Source organism: Carassius carassius, chromosome 8 (assembly GCF_963082965.1).
Source record: "Carassius carassius chromosome 8, fCarCar2.1, whole genome shotgun sequence".
Taxonomy (NCBI): Eukaryota; Metazoa; Chordata; class Actinopteri; order Cypriniformes; family Cyprinidae; genus Carassius; species Carassius carassius.
In genome coordinates this window covers 21,127,278-21,152,323 of record NC_081762.1, presented here as the reverse complement: position 1 = coordinate 21,152,323, position 25,046 = coordinate 21,127,278, and the positions used below count along the sequence as shown (strand labels likewise).

General features: G+C 37.3%; 1 protein-coding gene across 4 annotated transcripts; it reads left to right on the top strand.

The window, feature by feature from the left end:
• On the top strand, window positions 1-25,034 carry LOC132145523 (CYFIP-related Rac1 interactor A-like). 4 transcript variants are annotated; one of them, XM_059556623.1, is made up of 13 exons: window positions 1-315; window positions 10,323-10,415; window positions 13,459-13,539; window positions 13,927-14,006; window positions 16,284-16,405; window positions 17,964-18,069; window positions 19,675-19,811; window positions 19,946-20,023; window positions 20,498-20,614; window positions 21,098-21,177; window positions 21,299-21,425; window positions 23,034-23,104; window positions 23,202-25,034. In XM_059556623.1, exons 4-13 carry the CDS (start codon window positions 13,934-13,936, stop codon window positions 23,263-23,265), a joined length of 975 nt encoding a protein of 324 aa, XP_059412606.1. In that variant the 5' UTR covers window positions 1-315; window positions 10,323-10,415; window positions 13,459-13,539; window positions 13,927-13,933; the 3' UTR covers window positions 23,266-25,034. The 4 variants fall into 4 exon arrangements, with proteins under 4 accessions (XP_059412606.1, XP_059412607.1, XP_059412608.1 ...); XM_059556624.1 differs by lacking the exon at window positions 13,459-13,539; XM_059556625.1 differs by lacking the exon at window positions 13,927-14,006 and having other exon boundaries at window positions 3-315; window positions 23,202-25,033.
• The last annotated feature ends 12 nt before the right edge of the window (window positions 25,035-25,046 follow it).

Here is a 25,046-nt window from a genome sequence, read left to right as displayed (position 1 = left end):
GACTGTCTTGAAAGCAGAGAGAGACCATTTGGTGCCTGAATGTGAGCGAGCGAGCAAGGGAGAGAGAGAGAGAGAGAGAGAGAGAGAGAAGGAGACGCACACACTCAGCGTGAGCCTGTGGTTTAAGCAGACACTAGCCGTGCGTTTAGGGAAACCCACAGTCTCAGCTCCCTGGGATAACGGAGTGTTGTCCCTGGCCCTGCTCTTTCCCCCCTTTTTATTCTGTTTTGTTTTATTCCCTCCATCCATTCTCTTCTTCCTTTTGCCTGTGGAGAGAGCTGGACCGCTGTTACCTCCCTGAAACACGCCGAGCCGGTAAGCGGGCACGCTAACTATTTCTGTTTCCTGCTTTTTGTGTGTGTCAGCCTTGTTGTATCTCATTTCTGCTTCATTCATTCTAATTGCTTGAGTAGAGAGAGAGAGGCTAGCGCGATACCTAGGTGATGCTGTACCGGCATCCGTCGCAGCCGGCTGGGTGCGGAAGAAGAAAAAGCGAGGGATTGGAGGAGAGAGGGAAAGGGGTGTTCTACTTTCTCAACCCCATGATCGGTCAACTGGGGCTCGTCCTCTTTCACTGCAGCACATGGCAGCCTATTCACACACACTGGTACACGTCCTGTAGAACTAACCGTCTGCTTTAGTAAAGCTAATTAAATTAACACACCTATTAGCCTAATCAATACACATCCTCTCACATTAACTGAGGCCAGTGGGGCATAAGGAGACGTTATGGGCAAATAGTCAGGCGCACTGTACAAGTGTTTTCTTTCTCTTTAAGCGAAGTGATAGCTTGATCTTCATAGAAATTTACATTTACAATACATTTTATTCCCAGTTGGCATTTGCACAGGCATTTCGGTGCAAACCAGAAACCACACAGGGCTAATTAGGCTGCATGCAGTTGTATGTGTACATGCTTGTGCATTGTTGTAGCCAAAAACATGTAGTATGTGAAGGGCTGAGAGAAATGAATGAAACCATGAATGGAGAGACGAACCACTCCTTTTTTCGATCCTCGCTCGCTCTTGTGTACATGGGAGAGGAAATTCACACCTGAGGGGGGAAGAGAGAGGTGGATGTATGAATGAAGCCCTAAAATATGAAGTCTGGTCATGCATGTCATGATATGAATGCTTTTGGTTGCCAGACCCCTGACATGTCAAGAAAAAATCAGGTTGGGTGGCTACAAAATCTGTCATTTACTGGTAATGAATTTGCGAGGGTGGTGAGCTTTCGTTTTTAGTCATTATATAAAATCATTGTTCCTTTTGCACAAGTACTAAAGATTTGTGTTCTTAAAAAGAACTCGAACCACACCAAATTTGACGTGTAATCTACTCAAAATGAATGCAAATAAATATATATGAATATATATATATATATATATATATATATATATATATATTTTATTACTTCTAGAAATGATCGAAAATGCTTTATAAAAAAAAAGTTTTGAAATTCGACCATCAAATTATTATATACCTCATTAGTTGGTGTCAGCACCATACACATATCAGTTTATCACAAATATATGCTTTACCTTTATATATAATCAATCTGAGGCTGAAAATGTATTTACTTGTCTGTTGCTAGGACACTCCCTTTGAACATTTTATATGAGGCCTCTGATTGGCTGCAGCCAATGATGCAAGTTTCTCATCCCAAATCTTTCCCCTTTGCCCATGGAAACATGCCTGTCTGCATTTCTTCCTTTCCATCTTTCTACCTCTGTGTCAGAGACCGTCTGAACCTCGTCTCCATCACGCATCTCTTTATCGCTTCTTTGTCACAATAAGGTTAGATGAATAGCACCAATCGGTTTCTCTTTGTTGTCTTCCTATTTCAGATAAATTGTATAAAAATCTACTTGCAGTAAGAAAGAATAATCATTAAAGCTTTATATAGTAGCTTACCATTCTCAGGGGTCTTCTCTCTGCTGATTTGTGATTTCTGGTCCTGTACTGGTGGCAGTGATTCTGACCCCCACCTTCCACATGAGCAATATGCATATGTGCTGTACTTTAAGTGGGTCAGGGTAAAGAGTTTGGCATGTCATGTGTGTCTCAGGCCTGAAGTGGCCTGAAGCTGGACATTCACAGAGCGTGGGAATCAGGAGAGGAGGGGGTTGAAATGTCTTTGCTAACCTTGGGACAAGCTTCCACCATCACTGCTGCAGCCTGACCCATACGTGCATTATAATGCATATGTATCAAGCTCAAAGGCCAAATAATGTGTAGAACACCAAAAACTTATTTTTGTGGTACATAAAGGCGCAGTCCATCCAAAAATGAAAGTTCTGACATAATTTGTATCGTTTACCCTCACGTTCATTCCCAGGGGCATTTCATTTCATCAGTACTGTGGCACAGCCAGGCCCCCATATTTTCTGCCCATATTCTCAAATGAGCAGAAAATAAAATTTGCCCATATTTTCAAAATCTTATTAAATGCTGTTATGGATATAAATGGTCTAAACCTGCAGTGCATATTTAAAGCTGTGCGTGCATTAAAGAGCTGCTTCATCATCGACAAACAATACATTTACAAGCATTGCGGTCTACAATGGAAAACAACAAAATAAAAATGTGTGACAAACAAATCAGTGTTTGAGTAAATTAATGATTCCAAATGAATCACAAATAATTTGATCAGCAGAGTGAGTCATTTGTGAATCTGGCATTATAGTTCTGATTCTAAATCGCTTAACACTACTATTATATTATCAGAAGAATTATTCTCAGGTCAGTATACAATAATCTTCATTGTCATATTATAATTAATTAATATTTTACTGGGGCACAGCAGTACTCTAAAATGGTGTACATGACATTTTATCTTCTGCAAAACACAAGAGAATAAGTTTTCAAGAACGTTGGAGCTCAGACAACCATTGACTTTCATTGTATGGACAAAAACACTCCTTCTTTGTGTATATGAAATACATCATGACTTGAAAGGAACACCTTGCTCTGCGATCTTCAGCTTGGTGCCATTTATCTCCATGAGAATGCTGACATCTTTTATAAGCGGCGTAATGGATTAAATTTGAAACCTCAGTAAAACGCAAGGCTAATTTAAAACGACCTGATAATACTAATGAATCAAATCTAACCAAATCCAGTCAACTGATAACCTGTGTGCTATGAAATTGCTGGATTAATGGCTACACCACTAACTTAAGTTGAAAAGACATTTCCATTTAAAAGATGAGGGATTACAGAGCAATTGTAAAGTGTAAAGACACACATACTGTTTTAAATAGCGTGTCTGAGCCAATGGATCTTATGGCATATTAATGAAGTTTCAAAAGGAAGCTTAAAAATGTATCTCACTAAACGAGTTCAGGCTTTTTATCAAACTTTCTTTAACACCTATAATTAATTGAACGAATTTGCAACTTAATTTACCCTCAATGTGTTTAACTGTAAGGAGTGTAATTATGATTGATTTTGCCATTTTCACGATCAGTGTCTCGCTTCAAGTGCGTTTTTTGGCACTAATCCTTCACATAAATTAAACTCCATTTTCTTACATACATACAAAAAGTAGCTACACTATATGTACATTTCTCAGAACAACTGTCACAGGAAATGGTTACAGATACTATATAAGGTCACGGCGACCTGTGTCCACATTTTGATTTCCTACAGGCCTGTGGCGAGAGCAACGGCTGAGACAGCGCTATGTGAGACGCACCCATAGCATGCACAGGCCAGACACTTTTCACTGCTGCAGACTCACCGATCTCTTTCAGAAGGGCATGATGTGTCTAGATGACAGTGGATAGTCTCTGAGACCATTTTATGCTTTTGTATGCATTTTATTATCAGTGCGTCACCACATTTGGAAAATATGAGAGATTTGCAGAGGTACTGTATGTCCAAAACCATCAAAATTTGTTCGAAAAATTGAAAGTGGAACAGTCTTGCATGAATTATAATACTAAAATGATTAAGCTTCAACTATGTAGCTTCACTTAACAGACAGAATAACAAAAATGTAGGATTAAAACAAGACTGAGACTTTTCATTTGGCAGACAGGCTCTGTGGAGCAGAGGCAAAGTGAGTGATGGTGGAGCTGATACCGGGTTCTCATCCTCTTTTATCTGTCTATCTGCCCTGCAAAATCAGACCAGCGAGAGCAGGAAAGTTGCTAAAAGACTTCCCACCAAATGCTTTGATGAGCAATCAGAAGCTTGAGGAGCAAGTTAACACAAACCCAAATATCCTCGCTCCAAAGACACAAGTTTTTAAACTGGGTCATGTTGAAATTTCCATTAGTTATGGGGATCAAAAGCATCTCTGTGATTGAGCTCTGCATCCAACCACACTGCTTTTTTGGTGTACATTTTTCTGTCACTTAGGAAAAGGCAAATAAAACATTCACAGAGTACGTCACAATTTTGAAAAAAAAAATAAAACTTGAACAAAACAACCCAAGATCAAAAGCATATGACCTAGACAGCATTAAACGAGGTTCACTTGGAATGAGGATAAATATTTGTTTTGTGCAATAACATTGGTTTAATAAAAAACGCTTAATTAATACAAGGAATAGGCAACATGTTAATAATAAATATCAGTGCCTGACTTTAAGTACATTTTTGTATGTTACATTCTAAAATATTTTGGCAAGGCGATTTTATTTACATAGCAAATTTCGATAATGCTTTAGTTAATTACAGTAGTTTACATGAACTAACAATGAAAAATACTTATAAAGCATTTTTTTAATCTTGCCTGTATTTAATATTCATTTCAACATTTACTAATACATTATTAAAATCAAAAGTTATGTCTGCAGACATAAACATGGTTCTATTATTATATTATTTAATGGACCTGAGCTAACATGAACTAGGGAACAATTGTATTTGTATGAACTTACATTAACAAAGATTAATAAATACTGCAACCAATGTATTGCTCATGGTTATTAGTAAACGCTTTAACATGGGACCTTATTGTAAAAAAGTGTAACCCAAATTTCATATACAGTGGTGCATGAAAATTATAAATAAATAAACGTACTTACTAATTAATAAAATACAACTACTTACAATTATGGTATTAATGTGAAGGGTAGATCTTCAAGCAAAGTCACTACTTCAGAATTAATATTTCTTCTGTTTTGAATACTGCAAAAACCTTTTGATGAGCATGGCAACCCTGATGAAAGGACCCACATAGCTGGTCACTATCATATGTTTTTTGGATGCTGGTCCTCAGGACAAGATGCTAGTGTGCTGATGTCCCAGCAAGACTTCTTCAGTCCACCAGCATAACAGCTTTGGGCGCTGGAAATTCATGTTAGTCTTTCTAGAATGGTTCTGAACGAAGACATCAAACAAACACGTGTGATTTATTCCAAGGAGATTGCAAGCGTTCTTGCTATATTTAGCACCTGGTTTTGCTCCCTGACCTTGAGCAGGTGTGTTCCACACGGGGAGTGAGACATGGGTAAAACAGACACAAACTGGCAGGTAGACCTCAGTGCAATTGGGTTTAGGTTTGATGACCTGCCAGAATAGCTCAATCACCCCAATGGCAGTAGCGTCTTTTGTTTTCCCTTCAGAAAGGGGGGAAGACAGCAATACCACAGTACATAGGGCACGTGCCTTTGTGCAAATGGTCACTCTATTAATGATGCTTCCTGGTGTTTTGCTGACTAAACTGCTATTAAACACATCATGTACTCTCAGGGGATGTTCTGATTTTTAAAAACAAGATAAAAATGAGCCTGAGGGTAGAATTTGGTTATTATGGATCTGGATATTGCTGCAGTATTTCTATTAAGGAGACAATGAAGCAAAACAGTGGAATCCATTTATCCATTCCCTGACAGTTGGTTTGTTGTTTGCTCATTGTTTTGCATTGCGTTTTGCTAATAAGGTCCTTCAAATGTAATTCATCGGAAAATTCCAAAATCTAAAGGTTCATTTTGTGCTATAGTTAATTCCACTCATCAGAAGGAAATGAGCAAAACTATGAAAGATTCTCTGATTCTTATCTTTTGTCAGCCCTTGAGCAAAGGCACACAATGCTAATTTGCAATTGCCCTGTGTGTTATTCTCCGGTCTCAGCCTTTTTTCCTCCAGCGATGTGGATGGAGGGAGCATGGGGGAGGGGTGGCGGTGGAGAATTGTTCCCTTCTTTCTCTCTCCTCTTCCCGCTTCCTGCACTAGCACGTTTTGCTATTCTCTAATATTGGTGTAGGTGACAAGGGGCCGATGATGGCCGAGCATCCTCAACCCTGTCATCTGTAGCATTGGGTTTCCATTCATTAGCTTCATCCGGCACTGACACTGCCATCTCCCATCAAGCCCCGGAGGCAAGCCCGCTGTCAATACCCATTTCTCTTTGAGGACCTGCCATGCTTGGCTAATGCTATCTCCACACACTGTAGAAGCTATAATGATGCTCATTAAAAAAAGCTGGACATGTCATAGACAGGAAGTGAGAGGGACAGGCAAAGTGAAAAAGAAGTTCCCTGAATTTCCTTGTGAAATAGAAGTACACTTAAGCACACAGTACTTTTAATGCGATGCTTTTGGACACTTACTTGTATGTTAATTGTAAATAAATGAAAATTTCAGTAACACTTAAGTATAAGAAACCGATTCTCACTATTAGCTAGTTGCTTATTAGCATACCTATTATTAGCATATTAGCTGTTTATTAGTACTTTTAATGCACATATTCTGCATGACCATATTCTATATCCCTAACACCTTACTAACTATTAATAGGCAGCAAATTAGGAGTTCATTGAGGCAAAAGTTGTAGTTAATGGTTTGTTAATAGGGAGAACTGGACCTTAAAATAAAGTGTGTCCTAAATGTCTTACCGTTTAGATGCAAGTTATATTAAATGCAATCAGCCTTTACAATGTTTTTCTCACCCAGGACTTAAGAACATGTTTATATGTAATTTCATAATTCTACTGTATTTAAAATATGGTAACGTTGAATGTACTGACAAGGATTTATGTTACACTAAAATATAAAATGTACTTAATTCCCATTTCTTATGAAACTTTTATATTGTTCATTTAATTATGTTTTTGATTACACATTTGAAATGATTAAGTTGTAATTAATTACATTTAAATTATATTAACTTTAAATGGAATCTTGACTTGCACTGATAAAATTATAATCAAGTACATTACATGGGCTTTAGTATGTTAGTCAACAAATCCAATGAAATGTAGTTATGTACTTCAAAATGTACATTAAAATATAAATTTTAAATGGACATTATTATGTCTACTTACAATACACTTAGGTGGCCTATTATTTCTTTAATATTCATTCATATATCTCTGCTAATACAGTATTGTAAAAATTTCATTATTTTCTAAGAAAAAAGATCTAAGAATAAAATTTAAGAAAACTTGACAATAAAAGTGAAAAAGCTATTTCTCTCCACTATCCATATACACTCTCATTATTCTTGTAAATATCTCAGTCTGAAAGTGCTTTCAAAACATGTTTGCATGTTTCTAATCATTTTAGCAGCCATTTTTGATAAAGACAGATAAAATAATGTGGACTAGTTTATCCCATACCCATATATAATACCTTTATGAATTAAAATCCTAAATAAAAGACGCCCCTTCTAAAAGCACATCCCGATCAAACAGGTGCCTCATTCAAGGTTAATAATGTGTTGGCTTGGAGGCTTTTACTGTAGTTTGACTCTAATTTGCAAAAAGTATTTTCACATACTTAAAACCTATTCACATTAAGCCTGAATGTACATTGTGACAATATTTTGAATAGAAACATTGTACCTATTCATGTATTTACATTTATTCATGTAGATGCTTTTACTTACAAATGAGGAATATCAGAAGCAATTTATAGGGCCTACAATATTTGCAGAACAAATGCTCCACCAATGTGTTTTTGTACCATTCTAAATACAACAGCTTGTCACTGCCAGTACCCTTAAAGGGGCAATGTTATGTCTTATTTAACCCTAAAAGGTTTGAGATTACATCTTACATCTTTACACCTTTAAAAGGTTAGATAAGGTACAAAGTTCTTCCTTTAAGGGTACTTACCCCGTGGCTAGTTGTTGTTCTCCTAATTTAGCACCTTTTTTTTTTTTGAAAGTGCAGTCTGATTGTAAATGAGATTTCAGTTTTTCTGGTCATGTTTCATGAGCCACTGTGTTGGGGTATTTTCATTAAAAAAGTGCTCATTTAAACAGTGTAGAGTCTATTCTCACTAATTCCTGCTTCATAAAACAAAAATAAATGTGGCATTAGTGCAAGTGGAACTATAAATGGGGTTTAAACGGCCCAAACTACTTTAAGAGCTTTCTGTAAAGAGTGAATGCAGAAGAGAACATCTGTTGCAGTTTCTCAGAGAGCTCTTTATTGTAATGCAAGTCCTTTAGATAAAGTCCTTTTGAAGTGACCGTGTCCTGCCGCAACATTGTTAGGATGTTGCTGGCAAAGGTCAAAGTTCATTAAGAAATGCTTGACCTTGTGTTTTGTTCACTGTGACATGAACATCAGTCAGACATATATTGTAAATCTTTACAACATTGTCCTTTGATATTTAAACACTCTTCTTCTTCTGGGGGTTGGACAGGCTTGATCTATGCACTAGGTATGCTCTCGAAGACATTTCTTGGCCCCTGTGACCCTGGATGACCTCTGCACAGTCAATAAGTCTGAAGTCTCTTAATGCTGCAGTGAATTCAGCTCCACTGGACTGGAGTGAATCTCCACAGCATGCATCTAGCACTTTATATATTGCTAGTGACTTCTGAAGAGAAACATATTGTTATACACTACCATTCTACGTATTCTACGCCCATGTGTACCATTTATAAAGTAATAACTGCTGGTTATAGACTAATGGTTATACTTTATCAGCATTAAATTATTCAAAAGTGACTTTAAGGACAATTTTAAGTTTTGTCATTTTTAGTTTAGAGAGTGTTTTTATTATTATTATACATTATTAATTTAAGTTTTAGTTGTTTAGTGCATCAAGTTAAGCTATTAAAATGAAAAAAAAAAATGTGGTTTTATTATGGTTTTAATTTTAGTTTCACTTTTAATTTTAGTTAACTACCATAGCATTTATATTACACAATATTACTGTTTTTACTATATTTCTGATCAAATAAATGCAGCCTTGGTGAGCATTAGAGTCTTCTTTCAAATAGTTTTACCGACCCAAACATTTGAACGGTAGTGTAAACATTTTCATAATCAGTGTACCTCATTATTTATTTCTTACAGTAAAGAGTAATTTAATTGGTAGATTCAATGACATATACATAGTGTTTACATTTGTAGGTGAAATTATCCTACAAATTGTATACTTGTTAGTCTCTGCACATTAAGCTGTGTATGTTAACATCTAAAATGAACACACTTCAGTGGAACTACAGTAGAACTGATCCTGAGTCATGTTAGTGTGGTAAATGATCCCAAGATGTTATTCTAGATGAATAAAGATCATATCAGTCATAAAGTCACTGCAGTGAGCAGATTGCTTTGTGTGCTGCATGATGCTGCACACTGCCTCAGATTTATGAGGGACATTGCTGCATAATGCATTGAGCTAACTCTTTACATGCCTCCTTATTTGGAGGGTGATACTGTGTGTGTGTGTGTGTGTGTGTGTGTGTGTGTGTGTGTGTGTGTGTGATGATAGATTGGTGGCTGTCCGTGCCACTCAAGAAATGAATCAGATTGTGACCTGTCGAATGTATCCCATGAATCCCTCCCCAGAGATTTATCACTATATTATCTTCCTGACTGACTGCTTTAAAACAAGCCACTGTATGTAAGCACATCCATAACCCAACATTAAGATTTGTGATCAAATTAATATACATCTCAGTGACCTGTTATTACACTGTGCAGGTAACAAATATTTAACAAAGACTCATGTTTTGCCTAAAGAAAATAAGTACTCCTAGCCTACAGAACCATTATAATTTTCTTCATTCAGACAAATTTCTTTCAAATTACTCCATTAGTCCTATTATTCTCAATAAGTGCTTCACAGTTGGTATTATATGTATTTTTGCACTGATGGGTTGCACTAATCTTGTTCTCTGAATCAAAATCAAAATAAATTGTTTGTGCTTTTTTTTAACAGTAATGAGGATTTGATGAGGTTTGCATGAAAATAAAGTCATTAATAGAAAAGAAAATCCTAAAAGGCTTAATTATCTCTGAAGCAAAAATGTCAAAACATATGGAGAGATTTTGGCAGGAAAAATGTGATGCCTTGTTGTTTGCATTTTTTTGTTAATCTGACCTTCTCTTTATTTCTCGTTCTCTCTTTCAGGTAGCGGAGGCTGATGCTGTGATACTGCAGGAGAAAATTACAGGCTCTCATTTGATGCAGTGAAGTGCTCCGTGAGGAAAATCGCAAGCAAAGGTATGGAATAAAAATAATTTGTCCATATTCGTCATGCCATATGGCACCATGCATGAGAAAAATATGTGAAAATAAAAGGCAAAAAAGTGTCTAAAAGCAACTGCATTCTGTCTGCCCACTTTGTGATGGCGCAGATTTTCTCATCGGTTTCAACACAAACAGTGTCACAACTCCAATCAAAAATAGCCTATGAACAGATGCCATGCAGAAACATTTATAGATTTTAGCTTCCATCTTTGAAGCCATGCTTATTTAGTGCAGTCTGCCATTCATATCTTTACACAGTAATGAAGCCAACAGATATTTGAGACAAAAGCTTTAGTGTTAAAGTTATGCAACATCCTGCATGTGGCATTACAATAAATATGCATTTCCTAGGTCAGGTCTGGACCAGTCTGAGCGAGTCAGAAAGGGACAGTGTGATAATGCTGTGTAAGCACAAGGTTTTGCTCTAGTTTCTGTCTCAGACAGTTGCGATCCATTTCGATTGGCCCAACAAGCTGCCACCAGGGTCAATTCCTTATAACGAAATACACTGGGGCTCTGTTCTCAATGTTTAGTTCTACAAAGTCTGCTTTAATGAATTTCCTTTTTTCCACTTTAGCCCAAACAATAAATTTTATATCACTGATCATTTTAAACCAGAAAATAGCAAAAACTACAAAATATTAGGTACTTTCTTTTACTACAGAGCACAAATCGATGGCTGTTTAATTCTAAATTCAGTAGAGGATATGTTTTGTACACAGGAAACTGCAATTGGAAAGGTCAAGCTATCGGTAAACCGCTGCACTAGTATAAGCCAGCAGCTCTCTAACCTCTCACCCCATCTAAACCAAGCATACATGTATAGTGGTACCACGGAGAAACAGTTTCAACAGGCTCTTTTAAATTAAGCCCTGCCTTTAAATAGCTGTCAGAAAAGAGAAGTGTGAAAAGAGCAGAGCGATGTTGAACGCAGAGCTGCAGAGGGGACTGTTGGTAAGGCTGAGAGGGTTTCTGTGGGGCTCTACGGCACCAGCCGCATTAAGACTGACTCTTCACAGCTGGGTTCAGGGACAGCTCTGGAGGAGGAGTACAGCGGAGGAACAGACTCGAAAACTGAGAGGACTAGCACAGTGAGGCTTTATTAAGGGAAGTCGGAAGAAGGAAGGCAAACATTTGTTGGCTGGTAAGTAAAGGACAGTCATATGTGTCAAGATGCATGCTTTTTGTTGACGTGACAGATACGGAAGATTTATTATTGGTTGACAGTTTGAGTATTTCAGTGAGAGCTTTGGGGAGACAAAAGATTGATGGATCTGAGGTTTACGTTAGAGCTTCTGTTGGAATGAGGCACAAGGGATAACACTAGACAGACAGACAAACAGATAGAGACAGATAGATAGATAGATAGATAGATAGATAGATAGATAGATAGATAGATAGATAGATAGATAGATAGATAGATAGATAGATAGATAGATAGATAGATAGATAGATAGACACAGAGAGACAGAAAGACTGTCATATACATTAGACTAGGATTTGGCTGGTAGATGATGAAAGCCTCAGATAGAGAGAGTAAAGGCGGGAGAGGCAATGTGGTCCAGCCATGGAAACAGGGCTCTACTGGTGGTTGCCAGGAGACAGGCAGAGGGGGATATATATTGCCTCTTAAGTGATAAACAGGCTGAGAGGAGCCATCTTTGTGTTGTGTGCCATAAGCGAAGGATATGGCTTTATATGAGATTTTATTAGTGTTCCTGTGGCTCAGTGGTAGAGCATTGCGTTAGCAGCGTAAAAGGTTGTGGGTTCAATTCCCAGGGAACATGTTAGGTAAAAAATGTTAGCCTGAATGCACTATAAGTCGCTTTGGATAAAAGCGTCTGCTAAATGCATTTTTTTTTTTTAATGAAAGATTTAAAAGCCTAGATATGTAACAGCCAGATTTTTATTTCAAAGACTGCCAATATGCGCATTTGTGTGTCTTGGGAAATGCCATGATAGGTTTTGCGTTATCATCAGTGCCAGGATAATCCAGCTATTTTATTTCTTGAACGTTTCTATATACTAGTCTGTCCAGAATTGTTCCTCTATTGCAAGCTTTTATTTGCACCATTTGGTGTCCATTGCCAACTGCAGTTGATATTAAAAGCATGCAAACTGATTTAACAAACGAAATGGTTATGTTGATGGTGCAACATTATATTCCAACCAAATGCAATGCAATAAAGCGACGAGCAGCAAAAACATTTATTCTAAGCAAATCAGAGTTTTTGTCAATCATTTAGTTTCTATTTATGTTTTGTTGAGCTGGTTAGCCCCGCCCATAGTGAAATCTCATTGGTCCAAAATTCCACTTCATAATAACTGATTAGCTATAAAAGTGTCATGACACATAGCAATTTCACTTTCAGTATGGACAGGAAGATTTGCCATAAACGTTAAGTCACAGCTGGTTAGGACAGGCAGACCTCAGCTATGTGCTACTACACAGTGTTAATGTGAGTTCATTTAATAATACCTAGCCATTATTTATAGTTACTGTACATCTCAAGTCACACGATGCTAGATCACCACCAAAAGGTGTTTGTTTCTGCTTGTGCTATTTGTGTCATGATCTCTGGGTTATTTCTGCTCTTTTCCTGTATTATATTTAAATGCTGCATTGCAACAAACAACATAATATTCACATCTTTAAAAGCATCCATTCATTTTTACCACACTGATATAATGAAGAAAAGAAAGGAAAATTGATTCTAAAAAGTATTTCTTTTTCTGTCTCCACAACAAACATTGTATTACAGCAGTGTTACAGCACTTTGTCAGAAGGGTTATTCTATTGAATTATTTCAGACCCAAACAGCCTCTTTTATTACAGTCTACCCTATGAAAAAACTAGCAGCTTTTTTCAGCTTTATGCAATGTACAGTCTAGCTCTTGTCACAGCATATGACAAAATCCAGTGTTTTTGCAGTGAAAATAAACACTGAAGTCTTGCTAATGAGTATCATCTAGGTTGTATTTCTTTGTACTGTATGTATTTGTCTTCCTTGCCCAGGTTTGCCGGCCATGGGGAACCTCATTAAGGTCCTTGGCAAGGATTTAGAGAACTGTCCTCATTTTTTCCTGGATTTTGAAAGTAAGTTTTTCGCTGGTGTATGGTGTGTGTACATGTGTTCGAATGTGTGTATGTGTGTGTGATTGGAGATGGAGGTATCAGGGTTGAGCAGGTGTAGACGCATCCTCTAGGTGGATTAAGACAGACTGAAGTTTTTTTTTGGTCTCTTTACAATTGTGTTCACTCGTTTCCATTCATGTATAGAAAGAGAGCAGAAAGGAAGAGTTTCAGTGTGACCATATGAACATCACCCGTGAATCTCCACACCTTAAGGCCATCCCCCACACCCTATACGCCCGACCCCCATCCCAGACTCCACGCACATTCACACGAACACACACCCAACACCAGACACACGTCTGCCACATCTCCCATGACCCACGTGCATCTCCCTTCTCTCTGTTCCAGGGGGATCATGGGAAATCTCCTGAAACTGCTGGCTTGCACCGAGTTTGAGCATGGCCCAATAGTTTTCCTTGACTTTGAACGTGAGACCATCAGCTTCTTATGTTTTGAGTTTGCTTTTCTTTCCCGTTTGATCACAGTTCCTCCTCATTAGCTATCCTCTACATTTTCACTTCCTTTTCTCCGCCATCCCTCTGTTTGTGAATCAATGCCTGGTATTCAAGGGTTTTTCGGTGACCTCGATTTGTGACATGACTTTTTTTGCGCTCCTCTCCAGGTCGCTTATGATTCGCTGAACCAAAGGTTGTTGTACGAATGCCATGCTTTTTTTTGTGTTTTTTGCAGTTAGAGTGGGATGGAAAGCATAATCACATAACACTTACCTTATCTCTTTTTTTTTTTTTTTTGCCAAAACCTTTGCAGACTTGTAAAGTGTGTTGGCTCCATAATCTGTTCCTGTGTGTCCTGTGCATCTGGATGTGTGTGTGTGTGTGTGCATAATGTGAATGCATTATTAACCAGTCTGAGGATTTAAGGAAGTGGGAATGGAAGCTGCCTATTGAAAGGGGAGCCTCAATTTCCTTTTTCTCTGATGTCATGTTCCCTTTTAACCCTTACCTAAGCACATCTCTCCCTCCTTTCTTTTATGACACCTCTAACAGCTACATGCCTAACATCTCCTTTTTTATGGAGGAAATAAAACTCCTGTCCCTGAAAGTGTGAGAACCCGGAAGACTTAGAGTAGTTGTTGTCCAGTCTATAACATCAAATGTAGGCTGCCCTTCCTCTAAGAATTTGCATAATATAAAGTAGTAATATCAAAATGTTGAAATCAAGCAAAAAAAAAAAAAAAAAAGGACAGCAGCCACTCTCCTGATCTGTACTTTGTGATTTTGTGATAGCGAAACAATGATCACCTGTTACACACCGCACTGGTTTACATTTCCTCAGTTCTGAAATGGGGTTAGTGTGCCACTAATGGCATTCATAAAAAGCCAATATCTCAAATACAAGACACAAGTGGCATGGAAACAGGCTTTGAGGCTCTGATAAATGTGATTAACCAAAAGGTGTGTGTGGTGCACAATAAAAGTGTGCAAAAGGGAAAGCAAACATCACATTGCTACTGTAGCCTGTCTTCCGACTCTGTTCTTTGAAGATCACGGGCAGGATAAGCAAACAGACCCGGAGGTGACATGAATGGGAGGAGCCATTGGCAATTACACTGAAGCTTAGAGTGTGTTTGTTTGTACTGAAGTATGTTTGCTCAGCTGATAGCACAAACAGCTATGTGTGTATTCAGTCAAACACTGACAGAGAAAATGCATCAAGAAGCTCTGACAGGGTTAACTGCTTGTATATACATTACAGCCCCTCTGCTTGGATGCAAGATAAAGTGTGCTTGTAAATCAGGCCTGCTTCACAGATCACTTACCATACAGAGGCTTGAGCAATCTTAATAATAATCCACAATTACCTCCGTTCAGTAAAAAAGCCTAAACCAAAAAAAAAAAAAAAAAAAGGTGAAAGAAATGTTATGAAAACAAAAACCATCTTAATAATTGATTTATTTCTTACAAACACACAGCTTTTCACTTCATAAGACATTAATTGATTGACTGAAGTTGTGTGGATTACTTGTGGATTATTGTGATGTTTTTATCAGCTTTTTGGACACTGTTTGGATGTATTGCGTATCATGTGGTTAAAAACCGAAGGCTAAATAGAGACGTCCACCAGAGGATGAAATTCAGTTTGCTTTCCTGCCTGCTATCATCAGCTTATTAATCAAATGCCTGATGCTTGCTGTGTTGGAAGCTGACACAACTCTTTAAACCCATCCCAGCCTCGCCAGCGACTCCATATGGAGCTGCTTCATTGGCCGTGGCCTTTCATCGACATTTCCCACCGGAGCTGTTAATATCAGCCCTAAGAAATCCTGACACACACTGACAGAACCCAAATCCTCCTCATGTACTTCCGACTCACAATAACACCATCATCATTACCAGATTAATCCATATGGATTTATGCATCCTATCTTTCAAAGCTCGTTGGAAAGCGCTTTCCCCCTCTGGGTGCCAAAAGAAGATCCAATGTTAGCACCAAATTAACTCACACCATGAAACTTTCTTGTAATTATTGGTCCAGTTTTTTTGATGTAACATATCCAAAACAAAACCCATCAAGACAAGAAGAAATGATATCAGTGTGATAGTGTGACAAAGGTGATCCATAACTCGGGTTGGCCAAAGAACTGAAAGAGGACAGTGTATATTTTAGGCATATGTATATATATATATATATATATATATATATCTGTCACATTCTGACCAACTGTTTCTGACTTCTGCCCTCAGATGCTCAGCCCACAGAGGCAGAGACAGCCGTGTGGAATCAGGTTAGTGCCGTGCTGGAAGAGGCCCATGGGATACTGGCGGAGTTACAGTCTTACAATGGAGCAGGACAAGAAATAAGAGAGGTGGGGCTATTTTTACATTTATTAGCTGTGCTTACCTTTGCAAAACCTGCTGCTACAATGCTAGATTGCTCTGGGTGGTTGCTTACTCATCCAAGTCAAAATATTGTCCATTTATCATCTTCCAGTATAATATTGTAAGCCTTGTTTGAAAATAAACTGAACATGTCTTATCTAAAAGCTGCATGTTATGATATATCATGCATGTATAGTACAATTGTTGTGGTCAGTGCAAATCACTAATGAAAAATTAGATAAATAGATAAAAACTGTCATTTGTCATACTGTAAAACAGTAATATCAATATGAAATAACCCTATTTTAATATAGCTTACACTATCATTCAAAATTTTCAATAATTTAAAATGCAGCGGAAACCTTAATATTGTGAAATATTTTTGTTTAAAACAAATGTTTTCTAGGTGAATATACTTAAAAATGCAATTTATTGCGGTGATGCAAAGCTAAGTTTTCAGCATCATTACTGCACTCTTCTGTGTAACGCGATCATTCTAATGAAATCATTCTAATGATGATTTGCTGCTGAAACATTTATTATTATCAATGTTGAATACAGTTGTGCGCCTTTATATTTCTGTGGAAGCTGTGATACATTGTTTCAAGATTCTTTTTCAATCAGTATAAAGATAAAAAAGGAACAGTTTATATCTAAGATAGAAGTTATTTGTAACGTTGTAGGCTAAAATTTTTTTCCCCCTTTGACCAACTTAATGCATCCTTACTGAATAAAAGTATTAATTTCTTTAAAAGAAATTCATTTCTTTAAAACTGCATTAACACTGCATATGAAATATCTCTCTGGAATACTTAATTCAATAATGTCATTGAGTGATCATATAGTTTTGTATAATGAGTGTTAAACTGGATATTTCACCATCATACATTACAATACACTGATGCTACTTTCATGCATGGTGAGCATAAAATCTTTGATAGATGACTAGAAGCTCAAAAGTACCCAGTTAAAGCAAGAAAACCGAACACTGCAGCTAAAAACTAATCCAAAGTAACCTTTTCCAATTAAATCAAAAGATTAGAAAGAATAGCATTTATTTGAGATAGAAGTCATTTGTAACTTTATAAATGTCTTTACTTTCACCATTTACCAATTAAATGCATTCGTGCTGAATAAAAGTATTAATTTTTTTCAAATATGTATGTACCAGTAGAGTTTTTCACTCTTTTAATTTAGTGAAAAAACATACATTTTGAGTATTTTGTCTGGGTTACAACCCAGAACTAGAATAATAGTGATGCGTACCATAGAAAGATCCACTGATATTTATTCATCCTGAGCCAGGAGTCAATTCACCTGTTATAAAGCACCTAGGCATTAATAAAGCATAAGGTTTGAGCAGTTTTCAATCATTCTGGTCCATAAACAGCAAATGTGCAGTAGTTATTCAGCTGTGAATGTTTCACATTGCTGAATAAATGGCACAATGCAAGTTCATTTAAAGTCTACAGATGACCTTGAGTTTTATAGTCGGTGTAAATGAAGGCTGTGTTTTCAGTTGTTCTCGCTCGTCCTTCCCTCCAGGCGATCCAGAACCCCAATGACCTCCAGTTGCAGGAGAAAGCCTGGAATGCAGTCTGCCCCCTAGTGGCCAAGCTCAAGAGATTCTACGAATTTTCTCTCAGGCTAGGTAAGTGGGTGGCCGTTGTTTTCCAATTGTCTTCTTTTAAATTCATGTAATGGGCCTTGCGTGCACGAGTCGTCCAACGCACTGACCGTGTGTACAACGAGTGCTGCAAGCATCCGTTTCTGTCCTCCTCTGCAGCTGACCTCGTAAAGAGTTGGCATGGCAACTGCGGCAGCAGAGCGTAGAGGAGGCTGTGTTTCTGCCTCCCATGCACGCTGACAATTCAGTTTATGGTTTGCAATAGTCGATCAGCTGCCTCTTTTTTCACAGCAGTGCTGACTAGTGAAGAAACACAGATCTCTGGCCAGACAGATAACATGCAGATAAGCTTTTTCCCTGAAAGGTAAAAAGAGGCCCCACCCTCCTCAACACATCCTGCTATCCGCAATATCTGGACCCTGGCTGATAGAGTCAGGTTTCTCGGTAGGCCTCCAGATAAAACATATCAGCTTCTTATTTATAGTAGGACTGCTGCATATTTGATGAGAGAAAAAGGATAGCTCCTCTGGAGACATGCTTAGGCATACTAATGACATTCAGACATGGCTTAGCTCTGACGGTGAAGCTGTACAGTACGTCTTCTAGACGGCAAACAGGAAACAGCTTTAAACAGTACAGCGCAGACCTGCAGCATGAATTCACTATGATAATGTTAATGCAGTGATAATATTGATACAACTGCATTAGCACTGCTTATGAAATGTCTCTCTGGAATACTTGATTCAATACTGCTGAGTGGTCATTTAAAAAAAAAAAAATTGTATAATGATGATTATACTGGATGATTAAACATCCTGATCCTGCTTTCATAGTTGTCATATATTGTAATATGACCTGGGAGAATTTCATTTATTTATTGCAATCTTTGATGGATGACTAGAACCTCAGAAATATCCAGTTAAAGCACACACTGAAACGTAACCATAGAAAAAGTAACTTGGCTGTATTTACAATAAAATAGAAGTATAAAAATATTATTTAAACAGTTATTCCTGTGATTACAAAACTGAACATTCTACAGCAACAACAATAATACAATGGGTTATTTAAAAAAAAAAAAAGGATGTAATATTAAATATAAAATTGTATTAACACCATGTAATAACTGGGATAGCTTAGAGCCTGCAGGTAATTTTATTCCCTATTAATACATCGGTTTGGAGTTTGGTTATTAAATGAGTTTTAAAAGCAGCCAGAAACATGCATTAATGATCATAGTCATATACTGCAGTTAGAAGTCATTCCAACGTTCTCTAGTATCCAGGCAACACTGACGGGATCACAGGTTCTTACCAGAAACTGCAGCAATTACAAAAATACAAAAGAGGCAGATACAATGGTAACTGTTGTGCTGGTAACCATGCAGAGCAAATACACATATTGCAGTGCTGCACTTTTGATACATTAAGCAGGTACGCCGTGTGGATTACAAATCAGATTAAAGGCCAGAGGTGTGTGTGGGGGTGAAACTGATGATTAAAGGCTTCGAAAATCTTGAGGGGTGACAACAGCATTCACTGTGAATGAATATGAAAAGACAAATTGTAGCAGAAAAATGATTATAATACGTAAGGGACCATCAAATCTGTAATCAACATGTGTTTGCAGAGAACGCCCTGCGCAGTCTTTTGGAGGCCCTCACTAGCCCACCTTACGCTCCCATGCAGCATCTGGAGAGAGAGCAGGCCCTCGCCAAACAGTTCGCAGAGATTCTACACTTCACTCTCAGCTTTGATGAGCTCAAGGTGAGCATTTCTCACACATTATTCACTTTGATTTCATGTGTTCATCTAAACTATTTAGATCTGCACTCAGTCAAGCCCCTTTAATAATCTACACTGAAGACGCTTTTGACATTTCTGAATCCTGTCTTTACTAGATGACAAATCCAGCCATACAGAATGACTTTAGTTACTATAGGAGGACCATCAGCAGAAATCGGCTGAACAACCAGCAGGTAAGTTCACAATCTGCTGAACTTGATATTACTACACTGAATATAATTTGCTGTAGAAAACAAGATTCACAAACGGTACAAAGAAATGGCAAGTGGTAATTCACACTGAATTAAAAATGAAATTCTGAAGCAGAAAAACTGAAATAAGAGCATTCACTCCGACAAAAGAAGTCATAAATTTCCAATTAAAGTTGGGAACTTCGTTTGAATGACAAAGCTTGTTAAGAATGTGAACAAGTTCAAATGCAGAGTGAAGCTCATGTGATCTGCCTCATGACGCAGTTTTATAGTGTAATGCATGTATGAGCAACCAACAGTTTGAGCTAATCATTGTTAGTGTGCATGCCTTTAAAAAGAAACACATCAAAGTGATTATAATCGACTGAGCAGAGAGTGCATTTGTATAGGAAGGTTAATGTGTTACCTAAGAAAAAGCTTAATCATGTGACCCGATATTTTACACTTGCATTACAGTTAGAAGCTGAGAATGAAGTGAATAATGAAATGGCCAATCGGATGTCGCTCTTCTACGCCGAAGCCACACCCATGCTCAAAACTCTGAGCAACGCCACGACTAAGTTTGTATCTGAGGTAATTCATGATTTCACCCAATCTTCTGCAAATGTGGGATAGTTAAAAAAAAAAAACTTATCACGTTGTTCCAAACCTGTGAGTTGAACACAAAAGAAGATATTTTAAAGGATATTGGTAACTAAACGGTTGACTGTAGCTATTGACTTCCACAGTAGTTTTTTCATACTATATGAAGGCAATGGCAAATGATGACAGCATTTTCATTTTTGGGTGAACTTTCCCTTAAATGAAGAGTAGCCTACATATATCCAAATATGTCAATGTCAGGGGAATATAGAAAGAAAAATGGGGAAAAATTAGCTCGTATTAGTTTAAAGTTTTTACTTTCAGATATTATATCCAAATACATTTGAATGACAGTTTTGACTTGTTCAATATAGGTATTTTTCCAACCATTTGACTTCCTGTGAAATGGAGAAAACAGAAATGTCGTTGCCCTCTAGAGGCTCTTACCGGTGTTCACTTCTATGCATGTTGCAGAACAAGACTTTGCCAATTGAGGACACCACAGATTGCCTGAGCACTATGGCCTGCGTGTGCCGTGTTATGTTGGAGACTCCGTAAGTTCATCTGATTCAACGTCTTTTCAATAAAACTATATGATTATTTGAACATTTCATATGTCAGTTATCCAGAATCCATTCAGTTTTGCTTAAAGTGATCACTATTTCCTGTCCATAGGGAGTACCGGTGCCGTTTTACTAACACAGACACCATGCTGTTCTGTATGCGCGTGATGGTGGGCGTCATCATCCTTTATGACCATGTTCATCCAGTGGGTGCCTTTGCCAAGACCTCCAAGATTGACGTAAGAATGCTTTATTAGTTTCAGGTACACTGGACCCAAAAAGTATTTGGACACTTCATCCACAACTTGGTCATTGTACTATAACAAAATATCAAATTCAGTGTCATTTATTTTTTTAGCAAACTAATTCACATTATATAGTAACATTGTACTGTTGAAAAAAAATATACCGGTATCTAGACACTTTCTGGATGTTAGTGGATCACATTCACAGTTAATGTGATGAACTGGGAAAATCTGGACCAAGGCAAGGCAAGGTTATTTATATAGCACATTTCGTACACAATGGTAATTCAAAGTGCTTTACATAAAAGAAAGTAAAATAATAATGAAGAAAAAAAAGAAGAAAACAAGCCATTTAAAAACTTTAAAAATTATTAAAATATTTACTTATTTAAAATGAATTTAAAACAGTTAGAAAATGATTTTACATAAAAAAAAGTGTGAAAATATAGTGCAATCAGTTCGGATTAGTTGGTTTGCGGCTTGTAAAAGTGAAGCGTAGTATCATTAGTTTTTATCTAATGTTTTTATCTGGTAGTGTCTAATATGCAGTAAAATTAATACATCTAAATGTGGCTAAATTGTCTACAGTCAAATGCAACTTCTGCATGTTTCTGTGAATATATTTTATACTTTCTTAATTCCGCAGTTCACCCTGAAATCATTTCCTCACCCTCATGTTGTTCCAAACCTGTATGACTTTATTTCTTCTGCAGAAATATATGATGTTAGACAGATTATCCACTCTTTTCCATGTAATGAAAGTGAATGAGGACTGCATAAAATATGCTCACCTTTACAGAAAATGATTGAGAAGAATGGCCATAGTTGTATTATAGCTTTTGTGTGATTTTAGTTATGTAATGGTAAAGCTGAATTTTCAGCATCATGTTACATGATCCTTCGGAAATCATTCTAATATGCTGATTTGCTGCTCAATTATCGGGGCTCAATTATTAATAATGGTTCTTATTTTCAATGTTGAAAAAAGTTTTGTGGTATTTCTTTTTCAGGATTATTTGATAAAAAGTTCAGTGAACAGCATATTTGCAATGTAAGTCTTTTGTAACATTATAAATGTCTTTAAATTAAAAAAAAGTAGCGTTTCATGGTTTCCACAACAATAGTAAGCAGCATAACTTTTCAACACTGAAAACAAGAACCACAGGAATAAATTACAATTGAAGATGTATTAAAATAGAAAACAGCTGCTTTAAATTGTATTAACATTTCACAATAGTAATAGTTTTACTGTATTTTTGATCAAATAAATGCAGCACAAAAAGAGACTTCTTTTTAACAAAATCTATTGTGTGACTTATGGCACTCAGGTCATGTGGCCTACTTTTATGGTGTTTATTGGTCATATGAGACCTATTTCTTCATTTTATAGACGAGAAGCCTGGGTGATTCTACCTAGTATCGCCACACATTGTAGTATTTCTAAATCTAGAGCAGCGCTAGAGGGGTTTGTGGTCATTCACGTATGCTTTTTTTTGGGTGTGTGGGTGGGTGTCCATGATCACAGTCAGGGGTGAGGGACAGAAAGCGGTGACCTTTCTTTTAAAGTTGTATTTTTGCATGCATGTGTGTGTGCATTTGCAGATGAAGGGCTGCATCAAGGTGTTGAAAGAGCAGCCTTCGAACAGCGTGGAGGGACTGTTGAATGCACTGAGGTGAGTGTGCAATACAACACCTCCCAACTGCACATGGATAAAAAACTAAAATGTGTGTAGAACATGCATGACCTGAAAGCTTATTTCTTTCATCCAGGTATACAACAAGACATTTAAATGATGACAGCACCTCTAAACAAATCAGGGCCCTGCTTCAATGAGAGCGAGAAAGAGCGAGCGCAGAGAAAGAGACTGACTGTCAGAGAACAAACGACGACGGCTGGCAAACCCCTGAAGCCTGTTTGTTTACAAGAGCATAATGCAACTTGATCTCAAATTAAATAAGATATTCTAGAAAAGAGAAAGGAATATGAAAATAAATAAATAAATAAATATATATATATATATAGATTGTTGATGGTTCATCATCATGTGTCATTTTATAAAAGCAGGAAAAATAGAGATATATATATGTATATTCAAATTCAAAATGCAAACAAAACTACCCGATACAAATATAAAGGTCTTACAAAAGCATATTAAACTTTTAGGAACTGAATTCAAACGTGATCTTTAAAACCACCAACAAAATGGTTCATTTTCCAAGTTACGTCTTAAAGTATTTTTGCACACTTGAAAAGGAGTCCCACTTCACAGAAAAGACTTTAACGTGGCTTGAAACAGTGTATAGCTCAGATACATTGTCATACGTTTAGACTCGATTTGATTTGTAACGCCTTTGCCTCATTATCCTCTATACGCTCCATCCAGTGCATTCTGGGAATCGTGGGTTTCCTGGTAAAACTGCAGTCCATGGCATTTCCTCTTTGGCACAAAGTCTGTTACAGAATAAATGTAAAGATCACATACTTGAGATCTCTCAAACGCGTACTATAACCATCTAGCTGTATATATTCGGAAAGCACAGGATAGTTTTGTATAGAAATGAAGCGTTTTGTTAGACTTCTTCACTAGTGCTGTACAGCAATACTCTACCGAGGCAACAACTGCGAACACGATCGTTTGAAATGCCTTCATACCAATGTAAGAGACATGGGATAATGCTAAGAGCTCGTCTGTGGAGGTTAAAAGCAAGTTGTACATATGAGACGAACAATCTTTTAAATAGCTTTTTTTTTTGGCTCTTATAAAGTTTGGATGCTAAATGGAGCAAGTAAGCCATGAAACCGTAATTCAGACGCAAACACACATTCTGCCCTGTGCCATAGCTGCTTCTCGTACCACTGCGTCTCATTCAGAATCCACATATTATATACATCATCTGTAGAAAGTGAGGAACTAATAAACCAAATCACACCATTGTGAACGACAACACAGCGATGTGGATTTGCTTTCCTCTGTATCCAAAAGTAAAAGCAATGCATTGCCTGCAAGCAAATCATTGCCAAATGAGACTGCGACATTACCTAGAATAAATAGAAGTGATGTGCCGAGTGATTCGTTTAATCATGAACACAATCTAAATCTTGCGATACATTATATACACTCAGACTTGAAGCTGCAAAACACTTGGTGTAAATAAGAGTTTTTAAGGGCCTAAACAAATGTTCAGTAGAGATTCTTTCTGTTAGAATTACAGAATTAAAAAAAGAAAAAAAGATGTGGGTTTGAAAAACAAAAGAATGAATCATAAAGATGACAACCGTGACAAACGCAGTGCTGTATTTTGGGTGTCTCTCGCCATTAGTCGAACTTGATTTGATCTTCTAATACGTTTTCTATATGGAGTTCTGTTGCAAAACAAAAGCTCTGTATGAATATTTAGATGGCATGCTGTAAAAGTTCCGACAAGACTGTAAATATGGTGTTTTTATTCATTTAATTGTTCGGTGAATCTGAATTGGGTATGTGTTGTCTCTAAGAAAACCATGCGTTTTGGCTTGGAACATCGGACTTGCCGTAGACATTTGTTCCAGATCTTCAACTTCATATCAGCGGGGAATTCAAACAGGGAGGGGGGGGGGGGGGGGGTGTGGGGGGC